The sequence below is a fragment of the Carcharodon carcharias genome (assembly GCF_017639515.1).
Source record: "Carcharodon carcharias isolate sCarCar2 chromosome 38 unlocalized genomic scaffold, sCarCar2.pri SUPER_38_unloc_2, whole genome shotgun sequence".
Classification (NCBI taxonomy): domain Eukaryota; kingdom Metazoa; phylum Chordata; class Chondrichthyes; order Lamniformes; family Lamnidae; genus Carcharodon; species Carcharodon carcharias.
In genome coordinates, this window is record NW_024470786.1 from 2,427,828 (window position 1) to 2,448,777 (window position 20,950).

General features: G+C 46.2%; 1 protein-coding gene across 1 annotated transcript in view; it reads right to left on the reverse strand.

Moving 5' to 3' along the window:
* LOC121274781 (active breakpoint cluster region-related protein-like) overlaps nucleotides 1–20,950 on the reverse strand; it is a 171,292-nt gene that overhangs the window by 138,211 nt on the left and 12,131 nt on the right. The window contains exon 4 of the mRNA XM_041182131.1: nucleotides 17,404–17,589. Coding sequence (XP_041038065.1) covers nucleotides 17,404–17,589 — 186 coding nt within the window. The remainder of the gene's footprint in view (nucleotides 1–17,403; nucleotides 17,590–20,950) is intronic.

Consider the following 20,950-nt stretch of genomic DNA (forward strand, 5'->3'; position numbering starts at 1 on the left):
TAACAGTGTAACCTCTAACCGTGTCACCTCTAACAGTGTCTCCTCTAACAGCATCTCTCCTAAGAGTGTCTCCACTTGCAGTATCACCTCTAACAGTGTCACATTTAACAGCATCTCTCCTAACAGTGTCTCCGCTAACAGTGTCACCTCTAACAGTGACACCTCTAACAGTGTCACCTCTAACAGTGTCAACTCTAACAGTGTCACCTCTAACAGTGTCACATCTAACAGTGTCTCCGCTAACAGTGTCTCCGCTAACAATATCACCTCTAACAGTGTCACCTCTGACAGTATCACCTCTAAAAGTGTCAACTCTAACTTTGTCAGCTCTAACAGTGTCTCCTCTAACAGTGTCTCCGCTAACATTATCACCTCTAACAGTGTCTCCTCTAACAGCATCTCTCCTAACATTGTCTCCGCTGGCAGTATCACCTCTAACAGTGTAACATCTAACAGCATCTCTCCTAACAGTGTCTCCGCTAACAGTTTCACCTCTAACAGTGACACCTCTAACAGTGTCACCTCTAACAGTGTCAACTCTAACACTGTCACCTCTAACAGTGTCACATCTAACAGTGTCTCCGTTAACAGTGTCTCCGCTAACAATATCACCTCTAACAGTGTCACCTTTGACAGTATCATCTCTAACAGTGTCAACTCTAACTTTGTCAACTCTAACAGTGTCTCCTCTAACAGTGTCTCCGCTAACAGTGTCTCCGCTAACAGTGTCACTTCTAACAGTGTCACCTCTAACAATGTCACATCTAACAGCATCTCCCCTAACAGTGTCTCCGCTAACAGTCTCACTTCCAACAGTGTCTCCTCTAACAGTATCACCTCTAACAGTGTCAACTCTAACTTTGTCACCTCTATCAGTGTCTCCTCTAAAAGTGTCTCTGCTAAAAGTGTCTCCGCTAAAAGTGTCTCTGCTAACAGTGTCCACTCTAACAGTGTCACCTCTAACATTGTCTCCCCTAACAGTGTCACTTCTAACAGTGTCACCGCTAACAATGTCACATCTAACAGCATCTCCCCTAACAGTGTCTCCGCTAACAGTGTCACTTCTAACAGTGTCACCTCTAACAATATCACCTCTAACAGTGTCAAATCTAACTTTGTCACCTCTAACAGTGTCTCCTCTAACAGTGTCTCCGCTAACAGTATCACCTCTAACAGTGTCAACTCTAACAGTATCACATCTAACAGTGTCAACTCTAACTTTGTCAACTCTAACGGTGTCTCCTCTAACAGTGTCTCCGCTAACAGTGTCACTTCTAACAGTGTCTCCTCTAACAGTGTCTCCGCTAACAGTATCACTTCTAACAGTGTCACCTCTAACAGTGTCTTCACTAACAATATCACCTCTAACTGTTTCAAATCTAACGTTATCACCTCTAACAGTGTCAACTCTAACTTTGTCACCTCTAACAGTGTCTCCTCTAACAGTGTCAACTCTAACAGTGTCACCTCTTACAGTGTCACCTCTAACAGTGTCTCCGCTAACAGTGTCTCCTCTAATAGCATCTCTCCTAACAGTGTCTGCTCTAACAGTGTCTCCTCTAACAGTGTCACCTTTAACAGTGTCTCCTCTAACAGCATCTCTCCCAACAGTGTCTCCGCTAACAGTATCAACTCTAACAGCGACACCTCTAACAGTGTCACCTCTGACAGTGTCACCTGTAACTGTATTACATCTAACAGCATCTCTCCTAACATTGTCTCCACTTGCAGTATCACCTCTAACAGTGTCACATTTAACAGCATCTCTCCTAACAGTGTCTCCACTAACAGTGTCACCTCTAACAGTGACACCTCTAACAGTGTCACCTCTAACAGTGTCAACTCTAACAGTGTCACCTCTAACAGTGTCACATCTAACAGTGTCTCCTCTAACAGTGTCTCCGCTAACATTATCACCTCTAACAGTGTCTCCTCTAACAGCATCTCTCCTAACATTGTCTCCGCTGGCAGTATCACCTCTAACAGTGTCACATCTAACAGCATCTCTCCTAACAGTGTCTCCGCTAACAGTTTCACCTCTAACAGTGACACCTCTAACAGTGTCACCTCTAACAGTGTCAACTCTAACACTGTCACCTCTAACAGTGTCACATCTAACAGTGTCTCCGTTAACAGTGTCTCCGCTAACAATATCACCTCTAACAGTGTCACCTTTGACAGTATCACCTCTAACAGTGTCAACTCTAACTTTGTCAACTCTAACAGTGTCTCCTCTAACAGTGTCTCCGCTAACAGTGTCTCCGCTAACAGTGTCACTTCTAACAGTGTCACCTCTAACAATGTCACATCTAACAGCATCTCCCCTAACAGTGTCTCCGCTAACAGTCTCACTTCTTACAGTGTCTCCTCTAACAGTATCACCTCTAACAGTGTCAACTCTAACTTTGTCACCTCTAACAGTGTCTCCTCTAAAAGTGTCTCTGCTAAAAGTGTCTCCGCTAAAAGTGTCTCTGCTAACAGTGTCAACTCTAACAGTGTCACCTCTAACAGTGTCTCCCCTAACAGTGTCACTTCTAACAGTGTCACGGCTAACAATGTCACATCTAACAGCATCTCCCCTAACAGTGTCTCCGCTAACAGTGTCACTTCTAACAGTGTCTCCTCTAACAATATCACCTCTAACAGTGTCAAATCTAACTTTGTCACCTCTAACAGTGTCTCCTCTAACAGTGTCTCCGCTAACAGTATCACCTCTAACAGTGTCAACTCTAACAGTATCACCTCTAACAGTGTCAACTCTAACTTTTTCACCTCTAACAGTGTCTCCTCTAACAGTGTCTCCGCTAACAGTGTCTCCGCTAACAGTGTCACTTCTAACAGTGTCACCTCTAACAATGTCACATCTAACAGCATCTCCCCTAACAGTGTCCCCGCTAACAGTCTCACTTCTAACAGTGTCTCCTCTAACAGTATCACCTCTAACAGTGTCAACTCTAACTTTGTCACCTCTAACAGTGTCTCCTCTAACAGTGTCTCCGCTAACAGTATCACCTCTAACAGTGTCAACTCTAACAGTATCACATCTAACAGTGTCAACTCTAACTTTTTCACCTCTAACAGTGTCTCCCCTAACAGTGTCTCCGCTAACAGTGTCACTTCTAACAGTGTCTCCTCTAACAGTGTCTCCGATAACAGTATCACTTCTAACAGTGTCACCTCGAACAGTGTCTTCACTAACAATATCACCTCTAACAGTTTCAAATCTAACGTTATCACCTCTAACAGTGTCAACTCTAACTTTGTCACCTCTAACAGTGTCTCCTCTAACAGTGTCAACTCTAACAGTGTCACCTCTTACAGTGTCACCTCTAACAGTGTCTCCCCTAACAGTGTCACTTCTAACAGTGTCACCTCTAACAATGTCACATCTAACAGCATCTCCCCTTACAGTGTCTCCGCTAACAGTGTCACTTCTAACAGTGTCTCCTCTAACAGTGTCTCCGCTAACAGTATCAATTCTAACAGTGTCACCTCTAACAGTGTCACATCTAACAGCATCTCCCCTAACAATGTCTCCGCTAACAGTGTCACTTCTAAAAGTGTCTCCTCTAACAGTGTCACCTCTAACAGTGTCACCTCTAACAGTGTCACATCTAACAGCATCTCCCCTAACAGTGTCTCTGCTAACAGTGTCACTTCTAAAAGTGTCTCCTCTAACAGCATCTCCCCTAACAGTGTCTCCACTAACAGTGTCACTTCTAACACTGTCTCCTCTAACAGTGTCTCCGCTAACAGTGTCACTTCTAACAGTGACTCCTCTAACAATATCACCTCTAACAGTGTCAACTCTAACTTTGTCACCTCTAACAGTGTCTCCTCTAACAGTGTCTCCGTTAACAGTATCACCTCTAACAGTGTCAACTCTAACAGTATCATCTCTAACAGTGTCAACTCTAACTTTGTCACCTCTAACAGTGTCTCCTCTAACAGTGTCTCCGCTAACATTGTCTCCGCTAACAGTGTCACTTCTAACAGTGTCACCTCTAACAATGTCACATCTAACTGCATTTCCGCTAACATTTTCTCCGCTAACAGTGTCACTTCTAACAGTGTCTCTTCTAACAGTATCACCTCTAACAGTGTCAACTCTGACTTTGTCACCTCTAACAGTGTCTCCTCTAACAGTGTCTCCGCTAACAGTATCACATCTAACAGTGTCAACTCTAACTTTTTCACCTCTAACAGTGTCTCCCCTAACAGTGTCACTTCTAAAACTGTCATCTCTAACAATGTCACATCTAACAGCATCTCCCCTAACAGTGTCTCCGCTAACAGTGTCACTTCTAACAGTGTCACCTCTAACAGTGACTCCTCTAACAGAGTCTCCTCTAACAGTGTCACCTCTAACAGTGTCACCTCTAACAGTGTCACCTGTAAACGTGTCTCCCCAACACTGTCACTTCTAACAGTGTCACCTCTAACAGTGTCTCCGCTAACAGTGTCACTTCTAACAGTGTCAGCTCTAACAGTGTCTCCGCTAACAGTATCACCTCTAACAATGTCATCTCTAACAGAGTCTCCTCTAACAGTGTCTCCTCTAAATGTGTCACCTCTAACAGTGCTCCTCTAACAGTGTCACCTCTAACAGTGTCACCTCTAACAGTGTCTCCGCTAACAGTGTCTCCTCTAATAGCATCTCTCCTAACAGTGTCTGCTCTAACTGTGTCTCCTCTAACAGTGTCACCTTTAACAATGTCTCCTCTAACAGCATCTCTCCCAACATTGTCTCCGCTAACAATATCAACTCTAACAGTGACACCTCTAACAGTGTCACCTCTGACAGTGTCACCTCTAACATTATTACATCTAACAGCATCTCTCCTAACATTGTCTCCGCTAACAGTGTCACCTCTAACAGTGACACCTCTAACAGTGTCACCTGTAACAGTGTCTCCCCTAACACTGTCACTTCTAACAGTGTCACCTCTAACAGTGTCTCCGCTAACAGTGTCACTTCTAACAGTGTCAGCTCTAACAGCGTCTCCTCTAACAGTATCACCTCTAACATTGTCTCCTCTAACAGTGTTACCTCTAACAGTGTCTCCTCTAACAGTGTCTCCCCTAACAGTGTCACTTCTAACAGTGTCACCTCTAACAGTGTCTCCTCTAACAGTGTCTCCCCTAACAGTGTCACTTCTAACAATGTCATCTCTAACAGTGTCTCCGCTAACAGTGTCTCCTCTAATAGCATCTCTCCTAACAGTGTCTGCTCTAACAGTGTCACCTCTGACAGTGTCACCTCTAACAGTATTACATCTAACAGCATCTCTCCTAACATTGTCTCCGCTAACAGTGTCACCTCTAACAGTGACACCTCTAACAGTGTCACCTCTAACGGTGTCTCCTCTAACAGTGTCACCTCTAACAGTGTCACCTCTAACAGTGTCTCCTCTAATAGCATCTCTCCTAACAGTGTCTCCACTAACAGTGTCACCTCTAACAGTGACACCTCCAACAGTGTCACCTCTAACAGTGTCAACTCTAACAGTGTCACCTCTAACAGTTTCACATCTAACAGTGTCTCCGATAACAGTGTCTCCGCTAACAATATCACCTCTAACAGTGTCACCTCTGACAGTATCACCTCTAAAAGTGTCAACTCTAACTTTGTCAGCTCTAACAGTGTCTCCTCTAACAGTGTCTCCGCTAACATTATCACCTCTAACAGTGTCTCCTCTAACAGCATCTCTCCTTACATTGTCTCCGCTAGCAGTATCACCTCTAACAGTGTCACATCTAACAGCATCTCTCCTAACAGTGTCTCCGCTAACAGTGTCACCTCTAACAGTGACACCTCTAACAGTGTCACCTCTAACAGTGTCAACTCTAACAGTGTCACCTCTAACAGTGTCACATCTAACAGTGTCTCCGTTAACAGTGTCTCCACTAACAATATCACCTCTAACAGTGTCACCTTTGACAGTATCACCTCTAACAGTGTCAACTCTAACTTTGTCAACTCTAACAGTGTCTCCTCTAACAGTGTCTCCGCTAACAGTATCACCTCTAACAGTGTCAACTCTAACAGTATCACCTCTAACACTGTCAACTCTAACTTTGTCACCTCTAACAGTGTCTCCTCTAAAAGTGTCTCCGCTAAAAGTGTCTCCGCTAAAAGTGTCTCTGCTAAGAGTGTCAACTCTAACAGTGTCTCCCCTAACAGTGTCACTTCTAACAGTGTCACCTCTAACAATGTCACATCTAACAGCATCTCCCCTAACAGTGTCTCCGCTAACAGTGTCACTTCTAACAGTGTCTCCTCTAACAATATCACCTCTAACAGTGTCAACTCTAACTTTGTCACCTCTAACAGTGTCTTCTCTAACAGTGTCTCCGCTAACAGTGTCAAATCTAACAGTGTCACCTCTAACAATGTCACATCTAACAGCATCTCCCCTAACAGTGTCTCCGCTAACAGTCTCACTTCTAACAGTGTCTCCTCTAACAGTATCACCTCTAACAGTGTCAAATCTAACTTTGTCACCTCTAACAGTGTCTCCTCTAACAGTGTCTCCGCTAACAGTATCACCTCTAACAGTGTCAACTCTAAAAGTATCACATCTAACAGTGTCAACTCTAACTTTTTCACCTCTAACAGTGTCTCCTCTAACAGTGTCTCCGCTAACAGTATCACCTCTAACAGTGTCAACTCTAACAGTATCACATCTAACAGTGTCAACTCTAACTTTTTCACCTCTAACAGTGTCTCCCCTAACAGTGTCTCCGCTAACAGTGTCACTTCTAACAGTGTCTCCTCTAACAGTGTCTCCGCTAACAGTATCACTTCTAACAGTGTCACCTCTAACAGTGTCTTCGCTAACAATATCACCTCTAACATTTTCAACTCTAACAGTATCACCTCTAACAGTGTCAACTCTAACTTTGTCACCTCTAACAGTGTCTCCTCTAACAGTGTCAACTCTAACAGTGTCACCTCTAACAGTGTCACATCTAACAGTGTCTCCGCTAACAGTGTCTCCGCTAACAATATCACCTCTAACAGTGTCACCTCTGACAGTATCACCTCTAAAAGTGTCAACTCTAACTTTGTCAGCTCTAACAGTGTCTCCTCTAACAGTGTCTCCGCTAACATTATCACCTCTAACAGTGTCTCCTCTAACAGCATCTCTCCTTACATTGTCTCCGCTAGCAGTATCACCTCTAACAGTGTCACATCTAACAGCATTTCTCCTAACAGTGTCTCCGCTAACAGTGTCACCTCTAACAGTGACACCTATAACAGTGTCACTTCTAACAGTGTCAACTCTAACAGTGTCACCTCTAACAGTGTCACATCTAACAGTGTCTCCGTTAACAGTGTCTCCACTAACAATATCACCTCTAACAGTGTCACCTTTGACAGTATCACCTCTAACAGTGTCAACTCTAACTTTGTCAACTCTAACAGTGTCTCCTCTAACAGTGTCTCCGCTAACAGTATCACCTCTAACAGTGTCAACTCTAACAGTATCACCTCTAACACTGTCAACTCTAACTTTGTCACCTCTAACAGTGTCTCCTCTAAAAGTGTCTCCGCTAAAAGTGTCTCCGCTAAAAGTGTCTCTGCTAAGAGTGTCAACTCTAACAGTGTCTCCCCTAACAGTGTCACTTCTAACAGTGTCACCTCTAACAATGTCACATCTAACAGCATCTCCCCTAACAGTGTCTCCGCTAACAGTGTCACTTCTAACAGTGTCTCCTCTAACAATATCACCTCAAACAGTGTCAACTCTAACTTTGTCACCTCTAACAGTGTCTTCTCTAACAGTGTCTCCGCTAACAGTGTCAAATCTAACAGTGTCACCTCTAACAATGTCACATCTAACAGCATCTCCCCTAACAGTGTCTCCGCTAACAGTATCACCTCTAACAGTGTCAACTCTAACAGTATCACATCTAACAGTGTCAACTCTAACTTTTTCACCTCTAACAGTGTCTCCCCTAACAGTGTCTCCGCTAACAGTGTCACTTCTAACAGTGTCTCCTCTAACAGTGTCTCCGATAACAGTATCACTTCTAACAGTGTCACCTCTAACAGTGTCTTCGCTAACAATATCACCTCTAACATTTTCAACTCTAACAGTATCACCTCTAACAGTGTCAACTCTAACTTTGTCACCTCTAACAATGTCTCCTCTAACAGTGTCAACACTAACAGTGTCACCTCTAACAGTGTCACCTCTAACAGTCTCTCCCCTGACAGTGTCACTTCTAACAGTGTCACCTCTAACAATATCACATCTAACAGCATCTCCCCTAACAGTGTCTCCGCTAACAGTGTCACTTCTAACAGTGTCTCCTCTAACAGTGTCTCGGCTAACAGTATCACTTCTAACAGTGTCACCTCTAACAGTGTCTTCGCTAACAATATCACCTCTAACATTTTCAACTCTAACAGTATCACCTCTAACAGTGTCAACTCTAACTTTGTCACCTCTAACAATGTCTCCTCTAACAGTGTCAACTCTAACAGTGTCACCTCTAACAGTGTCACCTCTAACAGTCTCTCCCCTGACAGTGTCACTTCTAACAGTGTCACCTCTAACAATATCAAATCTAACAGCATCTCCCCTAACAGTGTCTCCGCTAACAGTGTCACTTCTAACAGTGTCTCCTCTAACAGTGTCTCCGCTAACAGTATCACTTCTAACAGTGTCACCTCTAACAGTGTCACATCTAACAGCATCTCCCCTAACAGTGTCTCCGCTAACAGTGTCACTTCTAAAATTGTCTCCTCTAACAGTGTCTCCGCTAACATTATCACCTCTAACAGTGTCAACTCTAACAGTGTCACCTCTAACAGTGTCACATCTGACAGCATCTCCCCTAACCGTGTCTCCACTAACAGTGTCCCTTCTAACAGTGTCACCTCTAACAGTGTCACATCTAACAGTGTCACCTCTAACCGTGTCTCCTCTAACAGCATCTCCCCTAACAGTGTCTCCACTAACAGTGTCACTTCTAACACTGTCTCCTCTAACAGTGTCGCCGCTAGCAGTATCACCTCTAACAGTGTCTCCTCTGACAGTGTCACCTCTAACATTGTCACATCTAACAGTGTCACCTCTAACCGTGTCTCCTCTAACAGCATCTCCCCTAACAGTGTCTCCACTAACAGTGTCACTTCTAACACTGTCTCCTCTAACAGTGTCTCCGCTAGCAGTATCACCTCTAACAGTGTCTCCTCTGACAGTGTCTCCGCTAACAGTATCACCTCTAACAGTGTCAACTCTAACAGTATCACCTCTAACAGTGTCAACTCTAACTTTGTCACCTCTAACAGTGTCTCCTCTAACAGTGTCTCCGCTAACAGTGTCTCCGCTAACAGTGTCACTTCTAACAGTGTCACCTCTAACAATGTCACATCTAACAGCATCTCCCCTAACAGTGTCTCCTCTAACAGTGTCTCCGCTAACAGTATCACCTCTAACAGTGTCAACTCTAACAGTATCACCTCTAACAGTGTCAACTCTAACTTTGTCACCTCTAACAGTGTCTCCTCTAACAGTGTCTCCGCTAACAGTGTCTCCGCTAACAGTGTCACTTCTAACAGTGTCACCTCTAACAATGTCACATCTAACAGCATCTCCCCTAACAGTGTCTCCGCTAACAGTCTCACTTCTAACAGTGTCTCCTCTAACAGTATCACCTCTAACAGTGTCAACTCTAACAGTATCACATCTAACAGTGTCAACTCTAACTTTTTCACCTCTAACAGTGTCTCCCCTAACAGTGTCTCCGCTAACAGTGTCACTTCTAACAGTGTCTCCTCTAACAGTGTCTCCGCTAACAGTATCACTTCTAACAGTGTCACCTCTAACAGTGTCTTCGCTAACAATATCACCTCTAACATTTTCAACTCTAACAGTATCACCTCTAACAGTGTCAACTCTAACTTTGTCACCTCTAACAATGTCTCCTCTAACAGTGTCAACTCTAACAGAGTCACCTCTAACAGTGTCACCTCTAACAGTCTCTCCCCTGACAGTGTCACTTCTAACAGTGTCACCTCTAACAATATCACATCTAACAGCATCTCCCCTAACAGTGTCTCCGCTAACAGTGTCACTTCTAACAGTGTCTCCTCTAACAGTGTCTCCGCTAACAGTATCACTTCTAACAGTGTCACCTCTAACAGTGTCACATCTAACAGCATCTCCCCTAACAGTGTCTCCGCTAACAGTGTCACTTCTAAAATTGTCTCCTCTAACAGTGTCTCCGCTAACATTATCACCTCTAACAGTGTCAACTCTAACAGTGTCACCTCTAACAGTGTCACATCTGACAGCATCTCCCCTAACCGTGTCTCCACTAACAGTGTCCCTTCTAACAGTGTCACCTCTAACAGTGTCACATCTAACAGTGTCACCTCTAACCGTGTCTCCTCTAACAGCATCTCCCCTAACAGTGTCTCCACTAACAGTGTCACTTCTAACACTGTCTCCTCTAACAGTGTGTCCGCTAGCAGTATCACCTCTAACAGTGTCTCCTCTGACAGTGTCACCTCTAACATTGTCACATCTAACAGTGTCACCTCTAACCGTGTCTCCTCTAACAGCATCTCCCCTAACAGTGTCTCCACTAACAGTGTCACTTCTAACACTGTCTCCTCTAACAGTGTCTCCGCTAGCAGTATCACCTCTAACAGTGTCTCCTCTGACAGTGTCACCTCTAACAGTGTCTCCTCTAACAGTGACCCCTCTAACAGTTTCACTTCTAACAGTGCCACCTCTAACAGTGTCACCTCTAACAGTGTCTCCTCTAACAGTGTCTCCCCTAACAGTGTCACCTCTAACAGTGTCACATCTAACAGTGTCTCCTCTAACAGTGTCTCCCCTAACAATGTCTCCTCTGACAGTGTCAACTCTTAAGAGTGTCTCCTCTAACAGTGTCACCTCTTACAGTGTCACCTCTAACAGTGCCACCTCTGACAGTATCTCCACTAACAGTACCACCTCTAACAGTGTCACCTCCAACAGTGTTACATCTAACAGTGTCTCTGCTAACAGTATCACCTCTAACATTGTCACCTTTAACAGTGTCACCTCTAACAGTGTCTCCTCTGACAGTATCACCACCAACTGTGTCACTTCTAACAGTGTCTCCTCTAACAGTGTCACCTCTAAATGTGTCACCGCTAACAGTGTCTCCTCTAACAGTGTCACCTCTAACTTTGTCACCTCTAACAGTATCTCCTCTAACAGCATCTCCCCGAACAATGTCTCCTCTAACAGCATCTCCCCTAACAGTTTCTTCTCTAGCAGCATCTCTCCTAACAATGCCTCCTTTAACAGCATCTCTCCTAACAGTATCTCCTCAGACATTGTCACCTCTAACCGTGTCACTTCAAACAGTATTTCCCCTAACAGTGTCCCCTCTAACAGTGACACTTCTAACAATGTCACCTCTAACATTGTCTCCTCTAACAGCTTCTCCTCTAACTGTGTCAACTTTAACAGTATCACTTCTAACAGTGTCTCCTCTAACAGAGACACCTCTAACAGTGTCACATCTAACAGTGTCACCTCTAACAGTGTCTCCTCTAACAGCATCTCCCCTAACAGTGTCTCCACTAACAGTGTCACTTCTAACAGTGTCTCCTTTAACAGTGTCTCTGCTAACAGTGTCACCTCTAACAGTGTCTCCTCTAACAGTGTCACCTCTAACAGTGTCACCTCTAACAGTGTCTCCCCTAACAGTGTCACCTCCACCAGTGTCACATCTAACAGTGTCTCCTCTAACAGTGTCTGCCCTAACAATGTCTCCTCTGACAGTGTCAACTCTACGAGTGTCTCCTCTAACATGTCACCTCTAACAGTGTCACTTCTAACAGTGCCACCTCTGACAGTATCTCCGCTAACAGTATCACCTCTAACAGTGTCACCTCCAACAGTGTCACATCTAACAGTGTCTACGCTAACAGTATCACCTCTAACAGTGTCACCTTTAACAGTGTCACCTCTAACAGTGTCTCCTCTAACAGTGTCTCCGCTAACAGTATCACCTCTAACAGTGTCAACTCTAACAGTATCACCTCTAACAGTGTCAACTCTAACTTTGTCACCTCTAACAGTGTCTCCTCTAACAGTGTCTCCGCTAACAGTGTCTCCGCTAACAGTGTCACTTCTAACAGTGTCACCTCTAACAATGTCACATCTAACAGCATCTCCCCTAACAGTGTCTCCGCTAACAGTCTCACTTCTAACAGTGTCTCCTCTAACAGTATCACCTCTAACAGTGTCAACTCTAACAGTATCACATCTAACAGTGTCAACTCTAACTTTTTCACCTCTAACAGTGTCTCCCCTAACAGTGTCACTTCTAACACTGTCACCTCTAACAATGTCACATCTAACAGCATCTCCCCTAACAGTGTCTCCGCTAACAGTGTCACTTCTAACAGTGTCACCTCTAACAGTGTCTCCTCTAACAGTATCACCTCTAACAGTGAATCCTCTAACAGAGTCTCCTCTAACAGTGTCACCACTAACAGTGTCACCTCTAACAGTGTCACCTCTAACAGTGTCTCCCCTAACACTGTCACTTCTAACAGTGTCACCTCTAACAGTGTCACCTTTAACAGTGTCTCCTCTAATAGCATCTCTCCTAACAGTGTCTGCTCTAACAGTGTCTCCTCTAACAGTGTCACCTTTAACAGTGTCTCCTCTAACAGCATCTCTCCCAACAGTGTCTCCGCTAACAGTATCAACTCTAACAGTGACACCTCTAACAGTGTCACCTCTGACAGTGTCACTTATAACAGTATTACATCTAACACCATCTCTCCTAACATTGTCTCCGCTAACAGTGTCACCTCTAACAGTGACACCTCTAACAGTGTCAACTGTAACAGTGTCTCCCCTAACACTGTCACTTCTAACAGTATCACCTCTAACAGTGTCTCCTCTAACAGTGTCTCCCCTAACAGTGTCTCCTCTAACAGTGTTACCTCTAACAGTGTCTCCTCTAACAGTGTCTCCCCTAACAGTGTCACTTCTAACAGTGTCACCTCTAACAGTGTCTCCGCTAACAGTATCACCTCTAACAATGTCATCTCTAACAGTGTCTCCGCTAACGGTGTCTCCTCTAATAGCATCTCTCCTAACAGTGTCTGCTCTAACAGTGTCACCTCTGGCAGTGTCACCTCTAACAGTATTACATATAACAGCATCTCTCCTAACATTGTCTCCGCTAACAGTGTCACCTCTAACAGTGACACCTCTAACATTGTCACCCCTAACAGTGTCTCCTCTAACAGTGTCACCTCTAACAGTGTCACCTCTAACAGTGTCTCCTCTAACAGCATCTCTCCTAACAGTGTCTCCACTAGCAGTATCACCTCTAACAGTGTCACATCTAACAGCATCTCTCCTAACAGTGTCTCCGCTAACAGTGTCACCTCTAACAGTGACACCTCTAACAGTGTCACCTCTAACAGTGTCAACTCTAACAGTGTCACCTCTAACAGTGTCACATCTAACAGTGTCTCCGCTAACAGTGTCTCCACTAACAATATCACCTCTAACAGTGTCACCTCTGACAGTATCACCTCTAAAAGTGTCAACTCTAACTTTCTCAGCTCTAACAGTTTCACATCTAACAGCATCTCCCCTAACCGTGTCTCCACTAACAGTGTCCCTTCTAACAGTGTCACATCTAACAGTGTCACATCTAACAGTGTCACCTCTAACAGTGTCACTTCTAACACTGTCTCCTCTAACAGTGTCTCCGCTAACAGTATCACCTCTAACAGTGTCTCCTCTGACAGTGTTACCTCTAACAGTGTCTCCTCTAACAGTGTCCCCTCTAACAGTGTCACTTCTAACAGTGCCACCTCTAACAGTGTCACCTCTAACAGTGTCTCCTCTAACAGTGTCTCCCCTAACAGTGTCACCTCTAACAGTGTCACATCTAACAGTGTCTCCTCTAACAGTGTCTCCCCTAACAATGTCTCCTCTGACAGTGTCAACTCTTAAGAGTGTCTCCTCTAACAGTGTCACCTCTTACAGTGTCACCTCTAACAGTGCCACCTCTGACAGTATCTCCGCTAACAGTACCACCTCTAACAGTGTCACCTCCAACAGTGTCACATCTAACAGTGTCTCCGCTAACAGTATCACCTCTAACAGTGTCACCTTTAACAGTGTCACCTCTAACAGTGTCTCCTCTGACAGTATCACCACCAACAGTGTCACTTCTAACAGTGTCTCCTCTAACAGTGTCACCTCTAAATGTGTCACCGCTAACAGTGTCTCCTCTGACAGTGTCACCTCTAACAGTGTCACCTCTTACAGCATCTCCGCTAACAGTGTCTCCTCTAACAGTGTCACCTCTAACTTTGTCACCTCTAACAGTATCTCCTCTAACAGCATCTCCCCGAACAATGTCTCCTCTAACAGCATCTCCCCTAACAGTGTCTTCTCTAGCAGCATCTCTCCTAACAATGTCTCCTCTAACAGCATCTCCCCTAACAGTATCTCCTCAGACATTGTCACCTCTAACCGTGTCACTTCAAACAGTATTTCCCCTAACAGTGTCACCTCTAACAGTGTCTCCTCTAACAGATTCTCCTCTTACTGTGTCAACTTTAACAGTATCACCTCTAACAGTGTCTCCTCTAACAGAGACACCTCTAACAGTGTCACATCTAACAGTGTCTCCGCTAACAGTGTCACCTCTAACAGTGTCACCTCTAACAGTGTCTCCCCTAACATTGTCACCTCCACCAGTGTCACATCTAAAAGTGTCTCCTCTAACAGAGACACCTCTAACAGTGTCACATCTAACAGTGTCACCTCTAATAGTGTGTCCTCTAACAGCATCTCCCCTAACAGTGTCTCCACTAACAGTGTCACTTCTAACAGTGTCTCCTCTAACAGTGTCTCCGCTAACAGTGTCACCTCTAACAGTGTCTCTTCTAACAGTGTCACCTCTAACAGTGTCACCTCTAACAGTGTCTCCCCTAACAGTGTCACCTCCACCAGTGTCACATCTAACAGTGTCTCCTCTACCAGTGTCTCCCCTAACAATGTCTCCTCTGACAGTGTCAACTCTACGAGTGTCTCCTCTAACAGTGTCACCTCTAACAGTGTCACTTCTAACAGTGCCACCTCTGACAGTATCTCCGCTAACAGTATCACCTCTAACAGTGTCACCTCCAACAGTGTCACATCTAACAGTGTCTCCACTAACAGTATCACCTCTAACAGTGTCACCTTTAACAGTGTCACCTCTAACAGTGTCTCCTCTGACAGTATCACCAACAACAGTGTCACTTCTAACAGTGTCTCCTCTAACAGTGTCACCTCTAAATGTGTCACCGCTAACAGTATCTCCGCTAACAGTGTCTCCTCTAACAGTGTCTCCTCTAACTTTGTCACCTCTAACAGTATTTCCTCTAACAGCATCTCCCCGAACAATGTCTCCTCTAACAGCAACTCCCCTAACAGTGTCTCCTCTAACAGCATCTCCCCTAACAGTATCTCCTCAGACAGTGTCACCTCTAAAAGTGACACCTCTAACAGTATCACCTCTAACAGTGTCTCCTCTAACAGAGACACCTCTAACAGTGTCTTCTCTAACAGTGTCACCTCTAACAGTGTCACCTCTAACAGTGTCACTTCTAACAGTGTCTCCTCTAACAGTGTCTCCTCTAACAGTGTCACCTCTAAAAGTGTATCCGCTAACAGTGTCACCTCTAAGAATGTCACTCTAACAGTGTCACCTCTAACAGTGTCTCCTCTAAAAGGGACACCTCTAACAGTGTCTCCTCTGACAGTGTCACCTCTAACAGTGTCACCTCTAACAATGTCTCCCCTAACATTTTCTCCTCTAACAGTGTCTCCTCTGACAGTGTCACCTCTAACAGTGTCTCCTCTAACAGTGTCACCTCTAACAGTGTCACCTCTAACAGTGTCTCCTCTAACAGAGACACCTCTAACAGTGTCTCCTCTGATAGTGTCTCCTTTGAAAGTGTCACCTCTAACAGTGTCTCCTCTAACCGTGTCACCTCTAAGTGTGGTCACTCTAACAGTGTCACCTCTAACAGTGTCTCTCTAACAGAGACACCTCTAACAGTGTCTCCTCTAACAGTGAAAAAAACAAAAAAACTGCGGATGCTGGAAATCCAAAACAAAAACAGAATTACCTGGAAAAACTCAGCAGGTCTGGCAGCATGCCAGACCTGCTGAGTTTTTCCAGGTAATTCTGTTTTTGTTCTCCTCTAACAGTGTCTCCCCTAACAGTGTCACCTCTAAGTGTGTCACTCTTACAGTGTCACCTCTAACAGTGTCTCCCCTAACATTGTCTCCTCTAACAGTGTCTCCTCTGACAGTCACCTCTAACAGTGTCACTCTAACAGTGTCTCCTCTAACAGTGTCTCCTCTAACAGAGTCTCCTCTAACAGTATCTCCTCTAACAGTGTCTACTCTAATAATCTCTCCTCTAATAGTGTCTCCTCTAACAGTGTCACCTCTAACACTGTCTCCTCTAACAGTGTCTCCTCTAACTGTGTCTCCTCTAACAGTGTCTCCTCTAACTGTGTCTCCTCTAACAGTGTCTCCTCTAACAGTGTCTCCTCTAACTGACCCTCCGACAGTGCGGCACTCCCTCAGCACTGACCCTCCGACAGTGCGGCAGTCCCTCAGTACTAACCCTCCAACAGTGCCGCGCTCCCTCAGTACTAACCCTCCGACAGTGCGGCTCTCCCTCAGTATTGACCCTTTGACAGTGCGGCGCTCCCTCAGTACTGACCCTCAGACTGTGCCGCGCTCCCTCACTACTGACCCTCAGACAGTGCGACGCTCCCTCACTACTGACCCTCTGATAGTGCAGCACCCACTCAGTACTGATCCTCCGACAGTGCGGCACTCCCTCAGTATTGACCCTCCGATAGTGCGGCGCTCCCTCAGTGCTGACCCTCCGACAGTGCGGCACACCCTCAGTACTGACCCTCCGACAGTGCGGCTCTCCCTCATTACTGACCCTCTAACAGTGCGGCTCTCCCTCAGTACTGACACTCCGACAGTGCGGCTCTCCCTCAGCACTGACCCTCCGACAGTGCGGCTCTCCCTCAGTACTGACCCTCCGACAGTGCGGCTCTCCCTCAACACTGACCCTCCGACAGTGCGGCTCTCCCTCAACACTGACCCTCCGACAGTGCGGCTCTCCCTCAGCGCTGACCCTCCGACAGTGCGGCTCTCCCTCAACACTGACCCTCCGACCGTGTGGCTCTCCCTCAGTACTGACCCTCCGACAGTGCGGCTCTCCCTCAGCACTGACCCTCTGACAGTGCGGCTCTCCCTCAGTACTGACCCTCCGACAGGAAAGCCCCAGGCCTAGTGATGGTGAGAATGCCCCTCTCCCCGCAAGGTTGCCCCTTACCAGTTGCTGGAAGAGGTCAGCGATGGGTCTGGAATCGTCCGCGTCCTGGATACGCTCCTTCAGCCTGGAGTAGAAATCCCTGTGGATGTCGCAGAGCTCCGGGACCTTGAAGAATATGGTCTGGATCTCTTGGCTGGTTAACACTGGCTGGGATGTATAGGCCGCAGCCTTCAGTGGTCGCAGGGGCTGTGGAGAGAGGGAACCAGAGGCGTGAGGTGGAGAGTTCGGCCCCCTCTTCCTGTGCTAACTCCCTGCCAGGACAATTCAACTCGCGCTCCGCACCCCAACCCCCACACCCATCCCTTGCCTTCTTCCCAGTAGCGCATTCCAGATCCTAACCCCTCGATTGACCTTCCCTCCCCCACACTCTAAGGCAGTGCATTCCAGGTACTAACCCCTCGATGCACGAACAAGATTCTCCTACTGTCTCCATCGCTCCTTATACCCATCGCCTTCAAAAATTGTCCCTCGGCTTCTCGATGTTTGCAACAATGGGAGCAGTTGCTCCTGATCCGCTCTGTCACAGATCCCTCGTGATTTTGAACACCTCGATCAAAGCTCCACTCGACCTTCTCTTCTCCGAGGAGAATAGTCCCAACTTCTCCAATCAACCCACGGAACTGAAGCTCCTTGTCCCTGGAACCATTCACCTGAATCCATACAGTTACCCTGTCGCACTCACTTTTGCTGCAATCCTCGGTATCTAACCCCGTGCTGTACCTGTCCTGGGAGTGTTTGATGGGGACAGTGTAGAGGGAGATTTACTCTGTATCTAACCCCGTGCTGTACCTGTCCTGGGAGTGTTTGATGGGGACAGTGTAGAGGGAGATTTACTCTGTATCTCACCCCGTGCTGTACCTGTCCTGGGAATGTTTCATGGGGAGAGTGTAGAGGGAGATTTATTCTGTATCTAATCCCGTGCTGTACCTGTCCTGGGAGTGTTTGATGGGGATAGTGTAGAGGGAGATTTACTCTGTATCTAACCCCGTGCTGTAACTGTCCAGGGAGTGTTTCATGGGGAGAGTGTAGAGGGAGATTTATTCTGTATCTAATCCCGTGCTGTACCTGTCCTGGGAGTGTTTGATGGGGATAGTGTAGAGGGAGATTTACTCTGTATCTAACCCCGTGCTGTACATGTCCTGGGAATGTTTGATGGGGACAGTGTAGAGGGAGATTTACTCTGTATCTAACCCCGTGCTGTACCTGTCCTGGGAGGGTTTGATGGGGAGGGTGTAGAGGGAGATTTATTCTGTATCTAACCCAGTGCTGTACCTGTCCTGGGAATATTTGAAGGGGACAGTGTAGAGGGAACTTTGCTCTGTATCTAACCCCGTGCTGTACCTGTCCTGGGAGTGTTTGATGGGGAGAGTGTAGAGAGAGCTTTACTCTGTATCTAACCCCGTGCTGTTCCTGTCCTGGGAATGTTTGATGGGGACAGTGTAGAGGGAGATTTACTCTGTATCTAACCCTGTGCTGTACCTGTCCTGGGAATGTTTGATTGGGACAGAGTAGAGGGAACTTTACTCTGTATCTAACCCCGTGCTGTACCTGTCCTGGGAGTGTTTGATGGGGACAGTGTTGAGGGAGATTTACTCTGTAACTAACCCCGTGCTGTACCTGTCCTGGGAGTGTTTGATGGGGATGGTGTAGAAGGTAATTTATATTTAACCCTGTGCTTGACCTGCTCTGGAAGTGTTTGATGGGGACGGTGTAGAGGGAACTTTACTCTGTATCTAACCCCGTGCTGTACCTGTCCTGGGAGTGTTTGATGGGGACAGTGTAGAGGGAGATTTACTCTGTATCTAACCCCGTGCTGTTCCTGTCCTGGGAATGTTTGATGGGGACAGTGTAGAGGGAGATTTACTCTGTATCTAACCCCGTGCTGTACCTGTCCTGGGAATATTTGTTTGGGACAGTGTAGAGGGAACTTTACTATGTATCTAACCCGGTGCTGTAACTGTCCAGGGAGTGTTTCATGGGGAGAGTGTAGAGGGAGATTTATTCTGTATCTAACCCCGTGCTGTACCTGTCCTGGGAGTGTTTGATGGGGACAGTGTAGAGGGAGATTTACTCTGTATCTAACCCCGTGCTGTACCAGTCCTGGGAGTGTTTGATGGGGACAGTGTAGAGGGAGATTTACTCTATATCTAACCCCGTGCTGTACCAGTCCTGGGAGTGTTTGATGGGGAGAGTGTAGAGAAAGCTTTACTCTGTATCTAACCCCGAACTTTCCTGTCCTGGGAATGTTTGATGGGGACAGTGTAGAGGGAGATTTACTCTGTATCTAACCCCGTGCTTTACCTCTCCTGGGAATGTTTGATTGGGACGGTGTAGAGGGACATTTACTCTGTATCTAACCCCGTGCTGTACCTGTCCTGTGAGGGTTTGATGGGGACAGGTTAGAGGGAGATTTACTCTGTCTCTAACCCCGTGCTGTACCTGTCCTGGGAGTGTTTGATGGGGACAGAGTAGAGGGAGCTTTACACTGTATCTAACACCGGGCAGTGCCTATCCTGGGAGAGTTTCATGGGGATGGTGTAGAGGGTAATTTATATTTAACCCTGTGCTTGACCTGCTCTGGGAGCGTTTGATGGGACAGTTTAGAGGGAGCTGTACTCTGTATCTAACCCAATGCTGTACCTGTCCTGGGATTGTTTGATGGGGACAGTGTAGAGGGAGATTTACTCTGTATCTAACCCAGTGCTGTACCTGTCCTGGGAGTGTTTGATGGGGACAGTGTAGAGGGAACTTTACTCTGTATCTAACCCCGTGCTGTACCTGTCCTGGGAGTGTTTGATGGGGAGAGTGTAGAGGCAGCTTTAATCTGTAGCTAACGCGGTTCTGTACCTGTCCTTTGATTGTTTGACGGGGAGAGTGTAGAGGGAGATTTACTCTGTATCGAAACCCGTGCTGTACCTGTTCTGGGATTGTTTGTTGGGGACAGTGTAGATGAAGATTTACTCTGTATCTAACCCCGTGCTGTACCTGTCCTGGGAGTGTTTGTTGGGGACAGTGTAGAGGGAGATTTACTCTGTATCTATCCCTGTGTTGTACCTGTCCTGGGAGTGTTTGATGGGGACAGTTTAGAGGGAGCGTTACTCTGTTTCTAACCCCGTGTTGTACCTGTCCTGGGAGAGTTTGATGGGTACGGTGAAGAAGGAGCTTTACTCTGTATCTAAGTCCGTGCAGTACCTGTCCTGGGAATGTTTGATGGGGACGGTGTAGAGGGAGATTTAATCTGTATGTAACCCCGTGCTGTACCTGTCCTGGGAGTGTTTGATGGGGACAGTGTAGAGGGAGATTTACTCTGTATCTAACCCCGTGCTGTACCTGAAATGTGAGTGTTTGATGGGGACAGTGTAGAGGGAGATTTACTCTGTATCTAACCCCGTGCTGTATCTGTCCTGGGAGTGTTTGATGGGGACAGTGTAGAGTGAGCTTTACTCTGTATCTTACCCCATGCTGTACCTGTCATGGGAGTGTTTGATGGGGACAGTGTAGAGGGAGATTTACTCTGTATCTAACCCTGTGCTGTACCTGTCATGGG